A 21,823-nucleotide genomic window follows, 5' to 3' on the forward strand; every position below is an offset into this window, starting at 1 on the left:
CCAAATGAAAAAGTTGTTGGCACTTATGAGGTGTAGATTGCTTATAATATTTTCATCCAAAGTAAAAATATTTTTTTGGAAACTTTATAAATGACTTTTCAATTATTTGAAATGATTTCAAATGGTAGACCTCAACAATGATCTTACAAGACCTCAAAACCACATAAGCCGATACGGGTTTCTTCTTTCATCCATACAGGGAAACCAAAAGAGAAGTGACATCATACATCATCGGCTTCAATCCGTTGTCCTCCCCACTTCTGCATCCTCTCTGTTGTTTGCTCTACCTGCAATCAATTCAGTTTCAATATCCATCAGCAAGTCTCTTAATCAATTCAGTTTACAAAACTGGATTGTGAAGTATGGGATGCAGACTCAGAGGTCAAGCTGCTCACCTCCTTGTTCCAGTTGGTTCTGTATACTATGAACAATAGTATCAATGTCTGCAAAGCAGCACCACATATCATGCCCCCCCAAAGTCCCTGCACTCACAAAACCCATTATAATGATTTAATTCCGGAACCCGATTTGTTAACAATTCTTAGTGGGAGAAGTTCCATGGAGAGAAAAATTCACCTGCACCCCCAAATTTGCTTTGTAACCTAGAAGGTAGCCTAGAGGGATTCCAAGAATGTAGTAGCAGCCCAAGTTGATGTAAGCCACCAAGGCTTGCCATCCGCCTCCAACGGCAACGCCTATAACAAAAAGGGAATTATGAAGGTGAGGAGGCCAAGAAGACACCCCATGAGGGCTATGCTATGACACATGTGGTACATATGGAGAAATGAAAAGCCGATACCTGAAATCACTGGCTGCATACTGTTAAGAAGCATGGTGAGACCAAGAAGATATGCTAGGTGAGAAACAGCCTCTTGCATTTCCTTGTTGCTAGTGAAAATGAAGGCAATGTAGTCTCTAGCTAACAAGACCACCACCATGCACAAAATCCCAATAAGGAGAGACTGAGAGACTGCGACATAGACAGAGTACTTGGCTGCTCGTGGGTGTCCATATCCGAGCTCATTGGAGACCCGAATGCTGAAAATTAAGCAAAAAAAGAAATCCAACATATCCACAAGATACACTGATGTACAATATGCCTTATAGCACAAAAATTATTGAAGGAGAACAGCTTAGGTGTTGTACCTTACAGCAGCATTCATCCCAATGAACAACATGGCCTCCCACCCATTAAAATTCATGCTAAAACATATCAGAGAAATGATTAAATCAAAAGCAGAAAACCAAAAGCATATGTTCATTAGTCATTATTTCAGAGAAGGAATGGAGGAATGGTGATCTCACCAAATAGAAAGGGACCCAACCGCAATGACTGCATTTTGAAGGTGGCCAGTGAGAAGGATTATGATCATAAAATACCATATCTCTAGGCAGAGCATCACAGCTGAGGCAAGTGAAAGCCGAACAAAAGCCCAAATCTCCCTGAAAGCCGACCATGTTAATCCTGTCCATCCTTCTTTGCACCAACCGATAGCATAGACAACTTGAGACACGGCAATCATCCAATTCGATATGTCATAAGCTATGGCTGCACCAGTCGTGCCCCAACCAAACACAAAAATGAAGACCACAAGCATTCCAATGTGCAGGATTAGAGCCACAAAAGCAATAGTTGCTTGCACATTCACCTTGCTTTGGGCTTGAAGGAACTTCTGGGTGGGGAAACTGATGGCGAGCGAGAACAATTGAGGAATGGTTTCGATAGTGAATTGTCCTGCAAGATCAGCTATCTCGTCTTCTTGCCCGAGGGCCTTCAAGATTGGGGTGGCAAAGATGTATAATGGCAAGAGGATGATACAGGTTACCAATAGAATTATCCATGATCTCTGCAAGTATACCCCAAGCAACTGGACTTGTCCAGCTCCAAAAGCTTGACCACATAAGGTCTCCAGTGCACTCCCCATACCAAGCTACAAATTTGTAAGTTGATTAAAAATCTGTTTGTTTCATCAGAAAATGAAATCAAGGAAAATGACAGTTTTGATTCAGAACAATGCAAAATTTCCATTCTCAACTTTTCTTCTTTAACTTCTCCTCAGCAATCAAAGGAAGCCTTGGAGAATTTTTCTTCAACAGAGTACAAATTTTCTTGTCGTGAAAATTTCTAGATTATTTCCCCTGATATACTTCAAAATGATTATTGCTAAGTACAAGCCAAGTTTTGTTTTGGACCCAAGTAAATTCATTTGAAACCAGAAAAAATAAAATTTTTGAAAGCAAAAGTTGAACTCAGTTACTCTTAAATGGCTCTGTTTGCTTGTTGAGGAAATGAAGGAAAATAAAACAAGGAAAATTTTGAAATTTTCATTATTTAAGAGCCTAAACCCTTCTTCTCTCCGAAGGAAAACAGAATCTGAAATTATAAATGTTTTCTAAAATCACATAGAAAACAAAAATAAAATAATCATAATAATAATAACAAAAGCATATGAATCAAACAAAATAATTCATCCTCGCACAGTAAAAAAAAATTTAAAAATCAAAGGCATTTGAAGAAATAACCCAAGAGCCCGGCTGGCTCAAAACTCACAAATTTTTTTCTTTTCCTTTCCTTTCCTTTCTTGGAAACCAAACAAAGGGACAGATACCGAAGTCAAAAGCTACGACAAACTTCATAAATAATGGTGAAAAACCCAGAAAGGAAACACCCATGACAGAACAAATACACATACATATCGATACATACATTGATTGAAGTGAAGAGAGAGAGAAAAGGAAGCTGACCATGAAGCCAAAAGAGAAGGTCCCAATGACAGAGAGGGAAATGGAGACAGCAGAGAGCTCAAGGTTTCCGATATGACCCACAATCACAGTGGTCATCGAGTTGGTTCCGAACTGACAAAGTATTTGGAAAGCCAAAGGCCCAGCAACTCTCCACAGCTTCACTGTCTCCGTCCACACCATTGACCTCACTTCCCTCCAGCTCCTCAAAGGTGGGTAGTCTCCGTCTCCGCCGCTTTGTCCCTCTTCTGCGGCGCCGTTGAGCAGCGGCGTCTCCATTTTTCCCAGCTCTGATCCGACCGTCGGTTGAGGCAGTGGGGGTTGAGGCGTTGGCGCTCAAGGGCCTGCTGCTCGCTATAAGTATAACTACAAGGCCACATGGATGTCACGTGGGCCCACAGTCATGCATGATTTCAACCACCCGAAAACCCAACCCCCAAAAAATCCAACCCCCAAATTAGCCAAAATCATTGCTAGACTCTTAACATTCAAAACCAACATCAAATCCTTATCTTGGTTGATAGTATGTATATTCTAATATATTATATCCAATTTCATAGAAAATTCATATCATAGAATATAATTTTTAATGGAATATAATCCTTGAATATAAATATTTTATAGACACGGTATTTTAAGATAACATATTCAATCAATTATATTATATTATATTATATTATGTTTATTTTCAATATTAAAAATAAAAATTATATCATATTTCAATATTTTCTATGTTAAAAAATAAAATTTTTCATATGTTTAATAATATCTATGATTAAAATATCTAAACTTTATAAATAAATTTTTTATATTATGTTATTTAATATATAAAAATAATTTATATTTCATATATTAGTATTATTTTATAAATATTTTTTTTAGTTTTTCTTTTTAACCATTAATTTAATTTATAATAAAAAAATTATTTTACAAAATAAATATATAAAAATAAAATAAAAAATGATAAAAATAAATAAATTTATAATACATGTGATATGCATCTTTCATATCTTAGAATGAAATTAACATATCTCATCTAGAAGAAATACAAAATAATAATAATAATAATAATAATAATATATCTCACTACTTATCATATCTATTTTTGGTTTAACATAATATATGATAAGTAATGAAATAATTTATCTTATTTTATCACCAACCACACCTGGAATAGGATATAATGTTTCGTTCTTATCCTATCATATACTGATTAATCAAACATGGCTTACATGAAATTAACGTATGAAATTAAACTTATAAATATGTAATTTATATTTTATTAAAATTATAAATAATTATAAAAATAATAATATTTCTAATAAAATTAGCATATAAATAATAAATTTAATTGAAAATTTGATAACATATATCATATTTGATTTGATTTGTTGGTGGGACCACTAAGAACACTTTTTGACATCAGGTAAATTTTTAGATAAGCAAGAGTATCCATAAAATTAGGTCAAAAAATTAAAATAGTAGTAATAATAATATGACCATAAAAGGTCACATGTTTTGAATAATTGATGTTAAGAATATAAAATGTGAAAAATAAAAATACCTTTAATCATCAAACATTTGAATAATACTTGCAAGCAAAAATCCTCTTTGAAAGCAATCGATCTATGAGTTCCTCTCACCAAACCATTAAATGGGAAGGAATTTAAGTATTTCTTGTCAACTTCACTACTTTCCCTCATTGACGGGTTGCTCACTACTAGGAATTGAAGTATCTCTTGTCAACTTCACTACTTTCCCTCGTTGAAAGGTTGCTCACTACCAAGAAAAACGCATCACACACTCATCCTATACACATTTCTACATGCACGCATTAGAATTTCGAATCCATAACCCCCACTAAACGTGCAAGGTTTCCTTTTCAAAATCAATCAATTTATAAATTTCTTTTACCATACCACTTAAACATGATTAACATATTTATACGCATATCCAATTACACAAACATGGATTTTGAACAATTGTACTAGGCAATTGCACTAGCTAACAACCGTAGAAAGTAATTGCACCGATTATATAATACTAATAAACTAATCGTATAAAGAGTGTATAAGATAATCTATTGTGAAGGAATTTGAGTGTTTTGGTAATTTTCACTTGCTTCATTTCCTCACCAAAGAATTTGGAAAGTTTTAATAAATGACAATAAAATAGGCAAGTGTTAAATTTTCTTTTCAAATTCTAAAAAATCCAATAAATATAAAAATAGATTGATATTTTTCAAATAAAATTAAAATGGAAGAAAAGAAAAATCCTTTGAATTAAAATTTAATTTTTTTTTTTATCTTTAAGTTGATTTATAAATATTTTAAAAATAAATAGAAAAAATTAAAATATTTGAATTGAATTTTAAGATAAAATTTGAAAATAATAATAATATTATAATAATAACTTTCATATAAGATACAAAAACTTTGGGTCATGTTAAAAAGGTAATGGTTTTACAAAATATTAAAAAAAAAATTGTTATCTCAAATTTTAAGGTTTTGAAATAATAAAATTTTATAGATTGAAATTTGTTAATTTTCTCATTTCAATTATATTTAAAATTTTTACTATCTCATTAGTTCATCAAAATGATTCAAATTTACTTTCAACTAATAATAGAGGCTTCCATGTTGATTTTAAAAAGAAACAAAGGAAGGATATTTTAGAGATTTTGAGATGCCGACATGTAAAAATAAACTTAGTAACAATTTAACATCTTCCTCAACCATTTCAACTCAAATACGTAAGTTATAAGATGTTGACCCAATTATTATCGACTCCATCTATCCTTAAAGCACACTTAATTTTCTTTTTCTTAGAAAAAAAATTAATATATGTAAAAAGGGAAATAAAATTATGACTTTGACTTTAACTTTAACTTTAAATTAGAGACAAAAATTAAAAATTATCCCGAGATCTTTGTACCCCTTTCCCGACTAAGAATATTGTAGGCTTCAACTATGATCCTATGAGACCTACATCTCTACTAGGACTCATTGAAATGAAGGCCTTGATTGTGGGGGGTTTCCTTTCACGCGTCATTTTCGAGCTCAAGACCCCTTGGCCGACCAGAACAAACTTGTGACCCGTTTGGGATCACTCCGTCTAGACCAAGATAAGTTCCGTTTGGTACTAGAAGTGAGAGGTCTCCCTTCGTCCACCAAGCCAAATAGAATCGACAGGTTAGGCTTGTTGGGCTTGCTAGACTCTCAAATGGACAAACCCATCCAGTCAAGTCCTCAAGACTTTTAGTATGCATGATCAATCACACCTAATGTTTGAGTGTTGGCCTAAACACTTGACATCAGAGCGGTGAATTAGTAACGTCTAAGCGGCGAATAGAACTCCATTTACACCCAAAAATCAATGTCAATTAATTGTTATACACAATCCCAGACATTGGCAGGCTAAATGGACAGTCAACCGCACGGTCCGAGGTTTTGGTACATCAGCAAATAGCACCAGTCAACCGCCCTTATTTGATATGATTGTTCAGCTACTCTAAGGGCAATCATCATTACAAGAAAGGTTAGAGTGCATAGTCAACACTACAGTGACGATGTCATCGGCTCTATATAAACCCCTCAAAAAGTACGAACAAGGTACGCACGCACATACATTCATTTTCTCTCATAAAAATAGTTAGAGCTACCCTTATTTGACTTAAGCTTCGGAGGGGTACCACCTATCTAGACATTTTTTTGTGCAAATGAGAAGTCCGTTTGACTCCAGGGCAACTGGATGGACTTCTCAAGAAGCACGAACAAGGGAAGCAATTCACCTGACTCCAATTGGGAACGAGACCAACATTGACGCAATGCTCATCCACAAAAAATGCGAGCTCAAAATTGAGCTACCTACAAAACCTCTTAACAAAATCACAAAAGCATTAGAGGTTTTTTATTTCATCCATACAAGGAAACCCAAAGAAAAGTAACACCATACATCATCACTCGTCTTCTCGGTTTCCATGTGTTGTCCTCCCCACTTCAGCATCCTCTCTGTTGTTTGCTCCACCTGAAATTTTTTATCCAATTCAACTCATTGATTCATTTACTTTGGCCCTGATTAGATCAAAGGAAAGGAAGATCAGTGATAACCAAAGGCCAAGCTGAGCTGCTTACCTCCATGTTCCAATTGGTTCTGTAAACTATGAACAACAGAATCAATGTCTGCAAAGCTGTTCCACATACCATGCCCCCTCAAAGTCCCTTCACTCCCAATTTTGCCTTGTAACCGAGAAGGCAGCCGAGAGGGACTCCAATAATGTAATAGCAACCCAAGTTGATGTAAGCCACCAAGGCTTGCCATCCGCTTCCAATGGCAACGCTTATAACAAAGGAATTATGAAATTGAGGAGGCGAAAAAGTCGGCCCATGAGGTCTATGATACAAGTAATACGGAGAAGGAAAAAGCCAATACCTGATAAGACTGGCTGCACACTGTTAAGAAGCATGGTGGCACCAAGAAGATATGCTAGGTTAGAAACAGCATCTTGCATTTCCTTGTTGCTAGTGAGAATGAAGGCAAAGTAGTCTCTAGCTAACAAGACCACCACCATGCACAAAATCCCATTAAGGAGAGACTGAAAGACTGCAACATAGACAGAGAACTTGGCTGCTCTTGGATGTCCATATCCAAGCTCATTGGACGCCCGAATGCGGAAAATTAGGCAATAAAAGAGATCCAAAATATCCGCAAGATGTACAGATGAACAAACAACATCCCTTAAAGCACAAAAATTATGAATTATTTAAAAACCAAACCGAACCGGACAAGTTTAACAGAAAACAATCAGCATTGAACAATAGAATCAATTAATGTCTGCAAAGCTGAACCAAACCGGATCAGACAAGTTTAACAGAAAACAATCAGCATTTATATATATACAGTTTACGGCCTTGGGGCTTGAACCTTGGACAAGGTTCAAGGTGAGCATGGTGTTACCAACCTATTGGTAATTGGTTTGTACCAAAAGTTGTAAAAAAACATAATAAAATCATCTCCTTTTCCATACGTAATATTATATATGTTTTATTTAATAAACTTTGAAATATTAATATATTTATATAAAATATGAAAAAATAAATATTAATGATTTTTAATTTTATTTATATTTATATTTTAAATATATATATTTTTAATTTTAATAAAATATAAATTATATATTTATGACGTCACTTGTTCGATCACGATTCAACCATCAATCCGACTACTAAACCGTAAATTGATAACTTTTTTAATTCGTTGACCGATTCAATTCTAAAAACATTAAAAATTATTTAATAGCAGCATATTTATTTTACCTCATAGCAGCATTCATCCCAATGAACAACATGGCCTCCCACCCGTTAAAATTCATGCTAAAGCGTATCAGATGAACAAATAAATCAAAAGCTGAAAATAAATAAAAACGTGAGAAGGACTATGATCATAAAAGACCAGATCTCTAGGCAAAGCTTCACAGCCGAGGGTCAGCTGCTTGCTCCTACTATAAATATAAGGCCACATGAATGCCACGTTTCAACCACCAAAAAACCTAACCCCAAAATTACCCAAAATCACTGGTACACTCGACATTTATTTTAAATGCTAGGTGGGTGCCACATGCAAGGCAGGTGGGTAAGTTAGGCAATAAACCTAATCTAAATGCAAACTTCTCAACCCGCTCAAAAAACAGCATCATGTGCCACTTCTTCATAAAAAATATGCTTCACATTTTTTAAGCGAAGATCTGCAATAGTTTTATCCTTTGTCATTTATGAATTAATCATTCCTGTGCCACTTGGGCACCACTCCAAAAAGCTACCGCTCTGCCTCCTAGAATGTGTTGACATATGACTGTTGATTAGGGAAGGCAATGAGGGGTCTTTTCAAGTTTCTGTCCGTCCCGTTACTAATGGGATAAGGTTTAATTTTAATAAACAAATTTAAAACGAGTTTGAGAATTTTTTTTAAAAACCCAGGATAGGTTCGGGTTTTACCCCATCCCGATTATATATAAAATTAATTTTTAAATTTAATTTAACTTAATTTAATTTTTATTTTACTATTTTTAATAAAAATATTTTATAAAAATATAATAATTTAATTATTTATAAAATATATTTATTTTAATATAATTAAAATTTTTAAAAGTAATTTTTTTAAAAAAAAGTTAAATGGCGTGCGGTAGGTATGAGAAAATTTTCACACCTGTCCCGTCCCGTTTAATTTTTTAAATGGGAGGGGATGAGAATTGTTTCGAATAAATGGGACAGGTTTGGGATGGGGGCGACTCATCCCAAACCCGCCTTGTTGCCATCCCTACTGTTGACACAGGGCAAGTATCCGGTGGGCAGCTTACTCTCACAGTAACTTCATCATCAGCTGGGCCTGGACGCTCATCCTTGCATGAAGCCTCTACCTCTGAATGCTCAAATTCCACACTAATTGGCCGAGCCAACATGGAAGACCTTGAAGCAGCTTCTGCAATTTTTTAAAATAAATTAAATAAATTTAGGGTTATTTGATTAAAAGAGTGGTTAGAAGCTCAATTTTAAAATTTAACCCTTCATTATTTTTTTACCTCATTTTGATAAAAATATCTTTATTGTTTTCTTATAAAAATAACTATTTTTTAAAAGTATATTGTAAATATTTAAAATAATTAATGACATTTACGTCAAAAATAAGTTTTTCTTTAAATAAAAACATGAGAATTGATAAATTTACAAATATGAAGAATATTTCATCCTTTTTAACCAATGATATCATAAATTTATAGATGTGTTAATTTACGATTTGAAATCAATAATAATTAGATATATTTACATCAAATCCTAAGGCTCTAAATGAAATGAACCTATAAAATTAAGCCTATAAATATATAATTTATATTTTATTAAAATTATTTATAATTATAAAAATAATATTAATAATTAAATAAACATATAAATAATAAATTTTATTGAAATTTTAATAACATATATGATATTTGATTTGATTTTATTATTTGACATCAAGAGAGAGAGAGAGAGAATTGAGGCATGATACATCTAAATCAAACCCAGCATTGTCCCAACCAAAGGGAAAAAATAAGTTAAAATAAAATAAAAATAAAAACAAAAAGCCATGTTAAAAGATAAAATTCATTAATTACCGTAACGTGCCCTAATGCACTCTATTCAATTCCATATTCTAGTCGGTATATGTTACCATTGCTACCAAATCATGAAGATTCATCCAAATTTGAAATGGTGGCCTTTTGCTCAACTTCCAATCATATATGAAAATACAAATGTCCAGGCAAATTCTACAAATCAATTATTTCTTAAACTATGGAAATTATGCCTAACTTAAACTAAAAGGAAAAAAAAAAAAAGGAAAATATTAGGTTTTACAGCCTCTAAAAACTTTGGATCCGATTAGGATTGTCTTTAAAAAAATGTTAAATCAAATAAATGTTTTTGTACTTGTTTAACTAATTTTATTAAAATGTTTTATGTAAGTATATTTAAATAATAATAATATATAGTTTGTGATATCCCACATTAGATAGGAGAGAATGTTTATGATACTATATAAATATAAGTTCCTCTTAACCTTGTAAATGTGTTATAAAGCCGTGAAGACCTCTTTGAACTCAAAGTGGACAATATTTACACTATTAGGTGTGTACCATTACAAATGGTATCAGAATCGATCTTTAACCTCGATGTGAGGGTTTGTTTGACCTAAACGAGACTTCAATAGACACATTTTAAAGTTGTGAAGACTCATTTGGACCCAAAATGAATAATATATATACGATTAGGTGTAAATCATTACAAATGGTATCAAAGTCAATCCTTGACCCTAGTGTAGGGGTTTGTTTAGCCCTATTTAGGGTATTTATCTGTTTAACCCTACAATCCCATAAGACAGTTGCTCTAGCTAACAATTGTACAAAACAATTGCACTAATTATATAAGACCAATAAACTAATTGTATAAAGAATGCACAAGATAGCCTATTGTCAAGAATTTGAGTGTTTCTTTAATTCTTTCTTCTTTCCCTTCACCAAAGCATTTGAAAAGTTTTAATAAATGAAAATAAAAATAAAAATAAGCAAGTTTTAAATTTTGTTTTCAAATTTAAAAAAATTCAATAAATATAAAAATAGATTGATATTTTTTAAAATAAAATTAAAATGGAAGAAAAAAAATTATCCTTTCAATTAAAATTTAATTTTTTATCTTTACTATTGATTTATAAATATTTTAAAAATAAATAGAAAAATTAAAATATTTTAAATGAATTAAGGTAAAATTTGAAGAAAAAATAATAATAATAACTTTCATATAATGCAAAAACTTTGGCTTACATTAAAAAGGTAATGGTTTTAAAAAAATATTTAAAAATTTTAAGCTATTAGAAGAAAAGAAATACTATCTCAAATTTTGAAGTTTTGAGTATCAATAGAAATTTTTTAATTTTCTCATTTCAATTAAGATGTTAAAATATTTAAAATTTGTAATATTTCATCAGTTCATCAAAATGGTTCAAATTTACTTATTATGCCTACCTCAACATTTTCAAACTATAATAGAGGGTTCCATGTCAATTTTAAAAAGAAATAAAGGGTATTTTAGGAATTTTCAAATGCCGACATATAAAAATCAACTTTGCAACAATTTAACATCTTCCTCGACCATTTCAACCCAAATATGTAAGTTATAGGATGTTGACCCAATTATTAAGTCCATCTATCTTTAAAGCACAATTAGTCCTCTTTTTCTTTAAAAAAAAAATAATAATAATAACGTATATAAAAAGTTCTTTTATAACATACTTCGACTTTGACTTCAACTTCAACTTATAAGTAAAGGCAAATATAAAAAATGATTCTACTTTGACTTCAACTTCAACTTATAAGTAAAGACAAATATCAAAAATGATCCTGGGATCTTTGTACCCCTTCCCCGATTGAGAGTATTGTAGACTTCATTTATGATCCTATGAGGCCTACATCTCTACCAGGACTCACTGTAATGAAGGCCTCGATGCAGTGCTCAACCAGAAAAAATGAGCTCAAAATTGAGCTACCTACAAAACCTCTAACAAAATCACAAAAGCATTACAGGTTTTTTATTTCATCCATAAAAGGAAACCCAAAGAGAAGAAGTAACATCATACATCATCACTCGTCTTCTCGGTTTCAATCTGTACTCCTCCCCACTTCTGCATTCTCTCTGTTGTTTGCTCCACCTGCAATTTTTTATCCAATTCAACTCATTGATTCATTTACTTTGGCCCCTGATTAGATCGAAGGAAAGGAAGATCAGTGATAACCAAAGGCCAAGCTGAGCTGCTTACCTCCTTGTTCCAATTGGTTCTGTAAACTATGAACAACAGAATCAATGTCTGCAAAGCTGTTCCACATATCATGCCCCCCCCAAAGTCCCTTCACTCCGAATTTTGCAAGGTAACCGAGAAGGCAGCCGAGAGGGACCCCAATAATGTAATAGCAACCCAAGTTGATGTAAGCCACCAAGGCTTGCCATCCGCTTCCGACGGCAACGCCTATAACAAAGAAGGAATTATGAAGGTGAGGAGGCCAAGAAGATGCCCCATGAAGGCTATGATACAAGTAATATGGAGAAGGAAAAAGCCGATACCTGATAAGACTGGCTGCATACTGTTCAGAAGCATGGTGGCACCAAGAAGATATGCTAGGTTAGAAACAGCCTCTTGCATTTCCTTGTTGCTTGTGAAAATGTAGGCAATGTAGTCTCTAGCTAACAAGACCACCACCATGCACAAAATCCCAATAAGGAGAGACTGAGAGACTGCAACATAGACAGAGAACTTGGCTGCTCTTGGATGTCCATATCCGAGCTCATTGGAGACCCGAATGCTGAAAATTAAGCAATAAAAGAGATCCAAAATGTCCACAAGATGTACAGATGAACAAACAACATCCCTTAAAGCACAAAAATTATTGAAGAGAGCAGCATATTTGTTTTACCTCAGAGCAGCGTTCATCCCAATGAACAACATGCCTTCCCACCCATTAAAAGCCATGCTAAAACATATCAGATGAACAAATAAATCAAAAGCTGAAAGTAAATTACAAGGACCAAAAGCATATGCTCATTAGTCATTAATTCAGAAAAGGAATGGTGATCTCACCAAATAGAAAGGGACCCAACTGCGATGACTGCATTTTGAAGGTGGCCAGTGAGAAGGACTATGATCGTAAAATACCAGATCTCTAGGCAAAGCATCACAGCCGAGGCAATTGAAAGCCGAACAAAAGCCCAAATATCCCTGAAAGCTGACCATGTTAATCCTGTCCATCCTTCTTTGCACCAACCAATAGCATAGACTACTTGAGCCACGGCAATCACCCAATTCGATATGTCATAAGCTATGGCTGCACCAGTCGTGCCCCAACCGAACACAAAAATGAAGACCGAAAGCATTCCAATGTGCAGGATTAGAGCCACAAAAGCAATAGTTGCTTGCACATTCACCTTGCTTTGGGCTTGAAGGAACTTCTGGGTGGGGAAGATGATGGCGAGTGAGAACAATTGAGGAATGGTTTCGATAGTGAATTGTCCAGCAAGATCAGCTATGGCATCTTCTTGCCCAAGGACCTTTAGGATTGGGGTGGCAAATACGTATACTGGCGAGAGGATGACACAGGTTACCAATAGAATTATCCATGATCTCTGCAAGTAAACCCCAAGCAAGTGGACTTGTCCAGCACCATAAGCTTGTCCACATAAGGTCTCTAGTGCACTCCCCATACCAAGCTACAAATTTGTGATTAGATTCAAAATCAAAATATGTTTGTTTCATCAGAAAATGAAATCAAGGAAAATGACAGTATTGATACAAAACAATGCAAAATTTTCCATTCCCAACTTGTTATTCAAAGTTCCCATTTCTTCTTTTAACTGCTCCTGAAGCTTTACAGAATTTCTCATCAACAAAGCACAAATTTTTCTTATAATGCAAACATGATATTAATGAGTTTCTAGAATCTTTCCCATTTTAAGCTTAAAATTAATAATAATAAAAAAATTTTAAAAAAAATTGAACTTGGGCATTCTTAAATGACTCTGTTTTGCTTGTTGAGAAAATGAAGGAAAAGAAAACAAGGAAAATTTTGAAATTTAATTATTTAAGAGCCTAACCCCCTCTCCTCTCCAAAGGAAAACAGAACTCCAATATCAACCTACAAACCCATTAATATCAACCGTCCTGAATTCCAAAATTTTCAGGTTCAGCACTTGATTGTGATCGAAAATTTGGGGTTGATCTTTTCAAGATTAAGAAACAGAAACAATATAAAAATAATAATAATAATAACAAAAACATAAGAATCAAGTCATCAACCAAAATAATTTACTCTTGGGCATGTTTCTCCACAGTCTTAGATGGTATACAAAGTAAAAAAAAAAAAAAAAAAAATCAAATGCATTTGAAGAAGTAACCTAGAGCCTGGCTGGCTCAAAAGTCAAAGCAAGAGAATTAAAAACCCATTTTGTTTTTTCTTTTCGTCGTTTCTCGGCAACCAAACAAAGGCACAGATGCGAAAAGTTACGACAAACTTCATAAATTACGGGGACAACCCAGAAAGGAAACACCCGTGACAGTCTGGAAGTGCAGAGAGAGAAAAAAAAAGAGAGAGAGAAAAGGAAGCCAACCATGAAGCCAAAAGAGAAGGTGCCAATGACAGAGAGGGAAATGGAGACAGCAGATAGCTGAAGGTTTCCGATATGACCCACGAACACACTAGTCATCGAGTTGGTTCCGAACTGACACAGTATTTGGAAAGCCAAAGGCCCAGCAACTCTCCACAGCTTCACTGTCTCCTTCCACACCATTGACCTCACTTCCCTCCAGCTCCTCAAAGGCTGGTAGTCTCCGTCCGGGCCACCGTATCCCTCTTCGGCACCGCCGTTGAGCAGCGGCGTCTCCATTTTCCGACCGTCGGTTAAGGCAGCTGGTGTTGAGGCGTTGGCGTTGAAGAAGACTCTGCCGCTTGCTCTTAAGTCCTGCCGTAAATATAAGGCCACATGGATGTCACGTGGCCACCCTTTGATACCAACCAAAATTAATTCACGAATGATGTTTTATTTTTACACGTCCTTGAAATTTTGAGTCAAAATGATCTTGAAAATTGTATTAAAATCATAATTTAAAATATGATTTTAAATAAATTTAAAAAAAAAAAAATATATATATATATATATGTGAGAAACATATATCATTTTAAATATTTATTTTAATATTAAAATTTTTTTAAAAAAATTAAAATTTTTAAATAGGAAAAAATGGGACAAGCATAAAAGGATGAGAATGAGTATAAACAATCGAAACCACAAGATTTTGTCGAGATGACTCGTGATAAGTCCGTCTCATTGTGGTCTCTAATCATGAATCATAATCGATTAGATCATTTATAAAATTATTTTGATAATATCTCTGCTATTTGATTTGGTCCGTAGGTGGGATTTCGTAGCAACTTTCCACAACTTAGACTATTCAAAACAAAAGACAACCAAAAAGGTAAAAATAAAATAAAATACGACAAAATAAAAGTAAAAGGTGATGTTGAAAGAAAATGAGTTTCCGGAGATTCTAAAAAATAATTTTTGAGTATAATTTTTAAAATTTTTTTTTTTGATATTTTGTGAAATAAAAATAAATTTGATCGAAATTTAAAAAAATAATTTTTAAAATAATATTTTATTTTTAAATATTATTCATATTTTTATAATTATTTTAAAAAATATTTCTTATAAAATAAGTAAAAACAATTAAAAGATATTATTTAAAAACATCATTTTTTTATATTTAAGAATAAATTATTGTCTTATGCTTTTTAACGAATTTTAAAAATGATTTTTATATATAGTGTTTTATTTTTAATCATTCCCCAAATTTTTATAATTATTTTTAAAAATAACATAAGAATTGACATATTGATTCACGTAAGAGTGAACGTAAAATACCAAATAAAGTTATTTATATTCAAGCAAGTTCTATTGTGACCACAGGGTCGGGTGGTTTCTTAGCCCTCAATCAGTACTTATGGTTTCAAGGGTACAAGAAGAAGGATGTCATTTATTGCTCAAATCGCAACAGAAAATATCATTCGTACATAATAGATCAAGATATACAATAAGTGGAAATCATGATAAAGGGTCCGTCTCAAAAGAGATGCAACATTAAGAACTAAACAAATAAAAAATATTAGTTTCTTAATAAGTTAATAAGTAGTAATGATAATATTTTCGATGAAATTAATAATAATACCAATAGTAACAAGATAATAATATTGAGTATAATTGCTAATATACATATCATGAATAATGATGTAAATAATAATAATAATAATAATACTTATTATTATTATTATTATTATTAAAAATAATTAATGGATATGAAGAGAATTTTAATGAATGCATTAAAAAAATTTCTCAAAATTAAAAGCTAATGGAATGAAATATGCAATACAATTGTCCCTTTTCAAAATAGCAATACCATTTTTAGTTTTGACACCCACTTCGAATCAAACCAAAAGCAAGACAAAAGCGCTTTAAGCAAGGGTCATGATTTGTGATTTTTAAAGTCCCATTGGTGTCATCTTGGCATCTTGACCTAACCCACCTTTCATATTATAGCTATCTTGAAGCTCTTTCAAGGTATTTTTGCCAAAGGATGGCAACTACCTAACATTTCTAGTAGGGTTCAAATAAAAATGAAGTTTTTCCATCGGATTTTGACCTACCACTTTATTAGTTTTAGATTGCGTTTTACTTCGAGTCTTTTCAGTGAAAATATTTTCTTTAAAAGTGTTTTCAAAAGAATCACAAAATATTAACTTCGACTTCATTTTAATTAACCAAAACTGAAAATTATTCCAAACAAGACCATAATATAAGTTTTTTTAAAAATAATTATCAAAGATATATTTTGTATTTATATTTAAAGATTAATTAATTATCCATAAAATTACTTCTAATAAAATTAATATTAACATAAATACTACAAGTTAAAAATACTTTTATCATAATTGCTCATAATTGAAACCAAATTATTTAAAAAAAAAAAAAAAACAAATACTCTTTATTACATATTTAGGTAAATTCATACATATTTAAAATAAAAATAAAAAAGGAAGAAGAAGAAGAAATATCTCCTATATGTCATTTAAAAATAATTTTTAAATGGACTAACGGATAAATATTTTTTAAGTAGAGAAAAAATACTATGATTTTCCTTAGATATATTATCATTAATACATTATCTTTTTATGTGTTTTGATTCGTTTCACGTGATAACTAATTGATATTTAATGAAAGGAGATCAAATCTTTAATGTCATTTTATACTTGTTCCAAAAAATCTCATTTTAGTGATCTAATGATTCATTTTTATTCTTATACGTAATGCCCGATCTAAATCTAATAAACTCTTCTTATATTAAACAAGTTATTAAAGCCAGCTTTTTCGAGAACCATTTGAAGAATGAAAAACAGAAAAACATATTTAACAATTAAAAATTGTTTTTTATTTTATATTCTTAAAAATAGAAAATAAGATACTTTCAAAAAAACATTTTTTACTTGTTTTTTTATGACAAGTTTAAAAAAAATATTCATATAAATATATAAAATAATAAAAAATAAGGGATTATATATAAAAATTATTTTTAAAACATATTTAATAATATTAAAAATAATTTAAAAACATTCCAAATTTTCACACAGAATTTTGTTCAATCAAACATTAGAAAATGATTTTTAGGAAGGGTTGTAAAAAATTGTTTTTTAAAAAAATAGTCCTCAAACAAAGGAAATAATTTTATTTTTTTTCCTATTAGAGTGGAAATATCACTGCCTGAACTGAAAAGGATATCATTTCTGTAGGCACACAATCTTTTCAACTATGAAGATACGATCACGATTTGGGGCGCTAGAGTAAGTCCAAGTACGTCCTTCCTCTTTATGCGTGCCTTTTTTTCTTAGTCTTAGACAACGACAATAATTTGTCTGAGCACGGAAATGGTGAATTCCTTGGTTGATGACTGACCCACGTCTAATTCTTTGTTTGGAAGGATGCTCCATAAGTCAGACTCTAGCGTTTCGAGACAAGGCAAGCGCCGCGATCACACTGCAATGTACTATAATATTTAGTACAATTATATTGCAATTCCCAACTACCAGTCCTTTATGTCCTAACCCACTTTGACTAGTTGGTTGTGTATAGGGATGGCAATGGGGCGGGTCATTTCGGGTACCCGCCCCGCCCCGCCCCTAATGGGATGGGATATTATTTTCCTAAACGGGTATGGGACGGGTTTGGGATTTTTTTTGAAACCCGGGGCGGGTTCGGGTATGCCCCCGCCCCGCCCCGCCCGCCCCGATTATATATAAAATTAAAATTAAATTAAATTTTAATTTAAAATTTAAAATTAAATTAATTTAATTTTTATTTTATTATTTTTAATATATAGATAATAATAAATTATTTTTAATAAAATAAGTTATAAAAAATATAATAATTTAATTATTTATAAAATATATTTATTTTAATATAATTAAAAAATTTAAAAGTAATTTTTAAAAAAATTAAAATTAAAATTAAATAAAAAGTTAAACGGGGCGGGTATGGGAATGTAGCATACCCGCCCGCCCCGCCCCGCCCCGCCCCGCCCCGTTTAATTTTTTAAATGGGACGGGGATGGGAATTCCTTTAAATAAACGGGGCGGGGTTGGGAGGGGGGCGCCCCGCCCCGAACCCGCCCCGTTGCCATCCCTAGTTGTGTACAACAAAATTTGGATGATTTATGCCACTTTGACTAGTTGGATGATTTATGCACATCGTATATGAATGAAGAGACAACTTGTTAACCTATTGATGTCGATATTACATTTTTGGATAAGTGAAATAAAATATTCGATAAAACAATAAAACTTTGGCTTTTTTAGGGTTGGGAAGATAAGTGATCCAAACACCTCTGTGGTCTCTACGTGGTCTCCTTGGTACTCTACGTGGTCTCTACGTGGTCTCCTCTTTACCAAGTTATACAACCTCTCAACTTGAAGTTGTACTTGTAGACAACCAGAATACAACTTTAGATATTAAATTTCAAATCAGAAATCATGTAGAGCCCAGAAGTCAGTGAAGATGATGATATTGGACTGGTTGTTCGGAGTTTGGGTTAAAAATAACCCCCTTCACCAAACAAATGTGGATATTGACCCTCTTTTGAATGTTTGTTCAAAATGGTTTCTTTCTCACTCATTCTTCATCTTTTATGATTATTATTTTTAATTATTTTTAAAAAAGTTATTTTAAAAAAAATAAAATTGAAGATGGAGGTGTGGGACTTGGTGGGTGTGCAGGTGGAAGGAGAAGGAAGAAATGCAATTTCAATTTTATTTTTTTTATTTTTAAATTAGAAGAAGGTTAGTTAGAAGTTAGAACACTAGTTTCAACACTGGCCTTAGATTTTTTGTTTGGGTCAAAGTAGGCTAAGTAGCTGTTTGAGTCTTATTATAAGAAAAAAAAAATGCATCTTTTTGCCCCAAACAGTTAGTTCATATTTGGTGGTTCCATATACAATTGAATAATATAGAAGATGGTAGATTATAAGGGTGAAAAAGTTTGATATGATTTATTAATATGACTTAAATTTAACATATTTGTGGAGGGTTTAGATTGAATATAATTAGGTTTAAGTCAAATTTATGTCAATTTGCATAATTCATTTAATAAATAAATTATTTTTGGATCAATCTGCATAACACGACTTTGATCTGAATTAACTCATTTAACAATCTTATTGATTAACTCAATTATAATAACTATAAACTATTTAACTCATATTTGATTTATTTTAAATCTATTTTTTAAAAAAAATAAATCAATTGAATCATAAGTATATTTGGTTGAAACATTAATCATATAAACTCATAAAACTCAACCCGATAAATTAAGTAAGATGACCTAATTATTAAATGGGTTACAAATGTTATTTGTTTAATAAATAGATGGTATTTGAGTTCATATTTTTTATTCTACCATTATTCGTGTTGGGCTTTCGTTAACCTATTTAGTAGAATCTCTAAACTTTAACACAACCCAAACACATCCACCAATACAAATTGTCACCTCTAAGATATTATATCTTATTTTATATTTGGTGGTGATAAGATATGATAAGTTATTATCACTCGTAATCATATGTTCAACAAAGCATAGGATATTATTACTGATAAAATTTAATGTTTATCCTCTTTTTTCCATGTGGAATATGTTAATTTTGTGTTAAGATGTACCATATGTATATCTCATATATCATAAATTTATATTTTTTTATTAATTTTTTTTATATTACTTCTTTTTCAAAAAAATATTATTATTATTATTATTAAAATTTTGGTTAAAAAATAAAAATATATATTTATAAAATAATATTAATGTTTATTATTTTATATATTTTATTTTTATATATTGAATAACATAACAAAAAAATTATTTATAAAGTTTAAATATTTTAATTATGAATATTGTTAAATATAAAATAAATTTTATTTTTAAAATAAAAAGTATTGGAATGTAATTTAATTTTTATTTCAAATATTAAAAAATTATATATATATATATATATATATATATATATATATATATATATATATATATTATTTATTTCATTAATTAAATATAAATATATATAACATAACGGAGAATAAAGAGGCAAAGAAAACCATTGTGTTTTTGTGATGTCATTTATATATAGATTCACCTTCAATTGTACGATTTATTATTTTGGATTGCTATGAAAAAAGTTTTATTTTTTATTTAGAAAAAAAAGTTTTCTTGCTCTTCTTTGAGCATTTCCTTAACTCTATTTTACTTTTTTTTTAGCTTTCTCTTACTTTCTATTTTGTTTTACTTTCCGGATCTACTTAAGATACCTTAGGTTATACTTGGTTCCAAAAAAAATTAAGGGAAAATGTAAAAATAAATAAAGAGGAAAAAATAGCATTAAAGAAAAAGTGAAGAAAAATAAATAAATCGATAAATTAATTTTAAATGCTTAGAATTTGTTTGACAATGATTTTATGAAAAGTTTATAGTTTTTTTAACACTTGGAAAATAAAAATTTTCAAGTGTTACAAAAATTAGAAACGCTACCAAGCTCTTATTCAAACTCATTTCACTTACTTTCCTCTATTATATAAAAATTAAATAATTTTAAAATACATAAACATTTAATTAATTTTAATTATATTTAATTTTTTTTCTTATTTTCCATCATGAAACCAAGCATGAGAAAAACATTTTTCTTCTTTCCTAATACTTTCTGGGAACCAAACACAGCCTTAGAGTCCCATACGGCTAATTTCATATGATTAGAAGTAAAAAAAGAAATATAAAAATAAAAAATAAATAAAACAAAACAAAATGAAACTTATTTATTTTCCTTAATAAATTGAAATCCCATACAATATTTTTTCCTTCACTTTAACTTTAAGCTTATTCAACACTTCTGACCTATAATTTTAGGCCCAGCCCAGTCACACCCACATCCCCATTTTCAAAATTGTAGACCCTAGTTAAAGGTTTGGTAACAATAGTGGGCCCAACCTTGGGTCCTAAAAGGCCATCCATCTAACCATTATTTTGAAGGACCCTCTGGGCTCAAAGCCCATGCCACAAAACCACGAACAAAGAGGCCAACCAGCTCTCTTCAATTCCTTTTAGCTTTATACTTGTAAGCCCGGTTCCCCACTAAAATGACCACCTTTTTTTTATCAATTTTTTTTTATATATATCTATCTTTTTAACCAAAATTTTAAATTTCTTTCTTCTCCTTAGCCTCTCTTACTAGCTTTTTATTTTCTTATTCAACTTAGGAAGTATTCGATAAAACTTAATACTTATTATTTAATAATTTAAATTGATTTTAAGTTAAATTATATTTAATTTGTTAACTTAAAACTTATTACTTAATTATTATTTTAAGTATTAAGGTTATTTGATAAAATTAACTTAAAATATTTTTTAAATCATCAAATTGACATACT

The 21,823-nt window shown here is 31.3% G+C and overlaps 1 protein-coding gene and 1 pseudogene across 1 annotated transcript; both read right to left on the reverse strand.

The window, feature by feature from the left end:
• Positions 1-70: 70 nt before the first annotated feature.
• LOC117933740 (protein DETOXIFICATION 35-like) lies at positions 71-3,061 on the reverse strand. Its single transcript, XM_034855258.1, has 7 exons — positions 2,746-3,061; positions 1,306-1,931; positions 1,147-1,203; positions 800-1,038; positions 577-695; positions 396-482; positions 71-287 (listed from the first exon to the last, which is right to left on the reverse strand). Exons 1-7 carry the CDS (start codon positions 3,019-3,021, stop codon positions 222-224), a joined length of 1,470 nt encoding a protein of 489 aa, XP_034711149.1. The 5' UTR covers positions 3,022-3,061; the 3' UTR covers positions 71-221.
• Positions 3,062-11,555: 8,494 nt separating this feature from the next.
• LOC117933739 lies at positions 11,556-14,763 on the reverse strand (annotated as a pseudogene).
• Positions 14,764-21,823: the final 7,060 nt, after the last annotated feature.

The sequence above is a fragment of the Vitis riparia genome, chromosome 16 (genome assembly GCF_004353265.1).
Source record: "Vitis riparia cultivar Riparia Gloire de Montpellier isolate 1030 chromosome 16, EGFV_Vit.rip_1.0, whole genome shotgun sequence".
Lineage (NCBI taxonomy): Eukaryota > Viridiplantae > Streptophyta > Magnoliopsida > Vitales > Vitaceae > Vitis > Vitis riparia.

What these genes read in the sequence shown, in the direction of transcription:
- LOC117933740 (XM_034855258.1), bottom strand. Translation starts at nt 3,021, where the DNA reads ATGGAGACGCCGCTGCTCAACGGCGCCGCAGAAGAGGGACAAAGCGGC. An exon ending in GTTGGGTCCCTTTCTATTTG is followed by an intron (nt 1,204 to 1,305) that starts GTGAGATCACCA and finishes GATATGTTTTAG; the next exon opens with CATGAATTTTAATGGGTGGG. An exon ending in GGGATGAATGCTGCTGTAAG is followed by an intron (nt 1,039 to 1,146) that starts GTACAACACCTA and finishes CTTAATTTTCAG; the next exon opens with CATTCGGGTCTCCAATGAGC.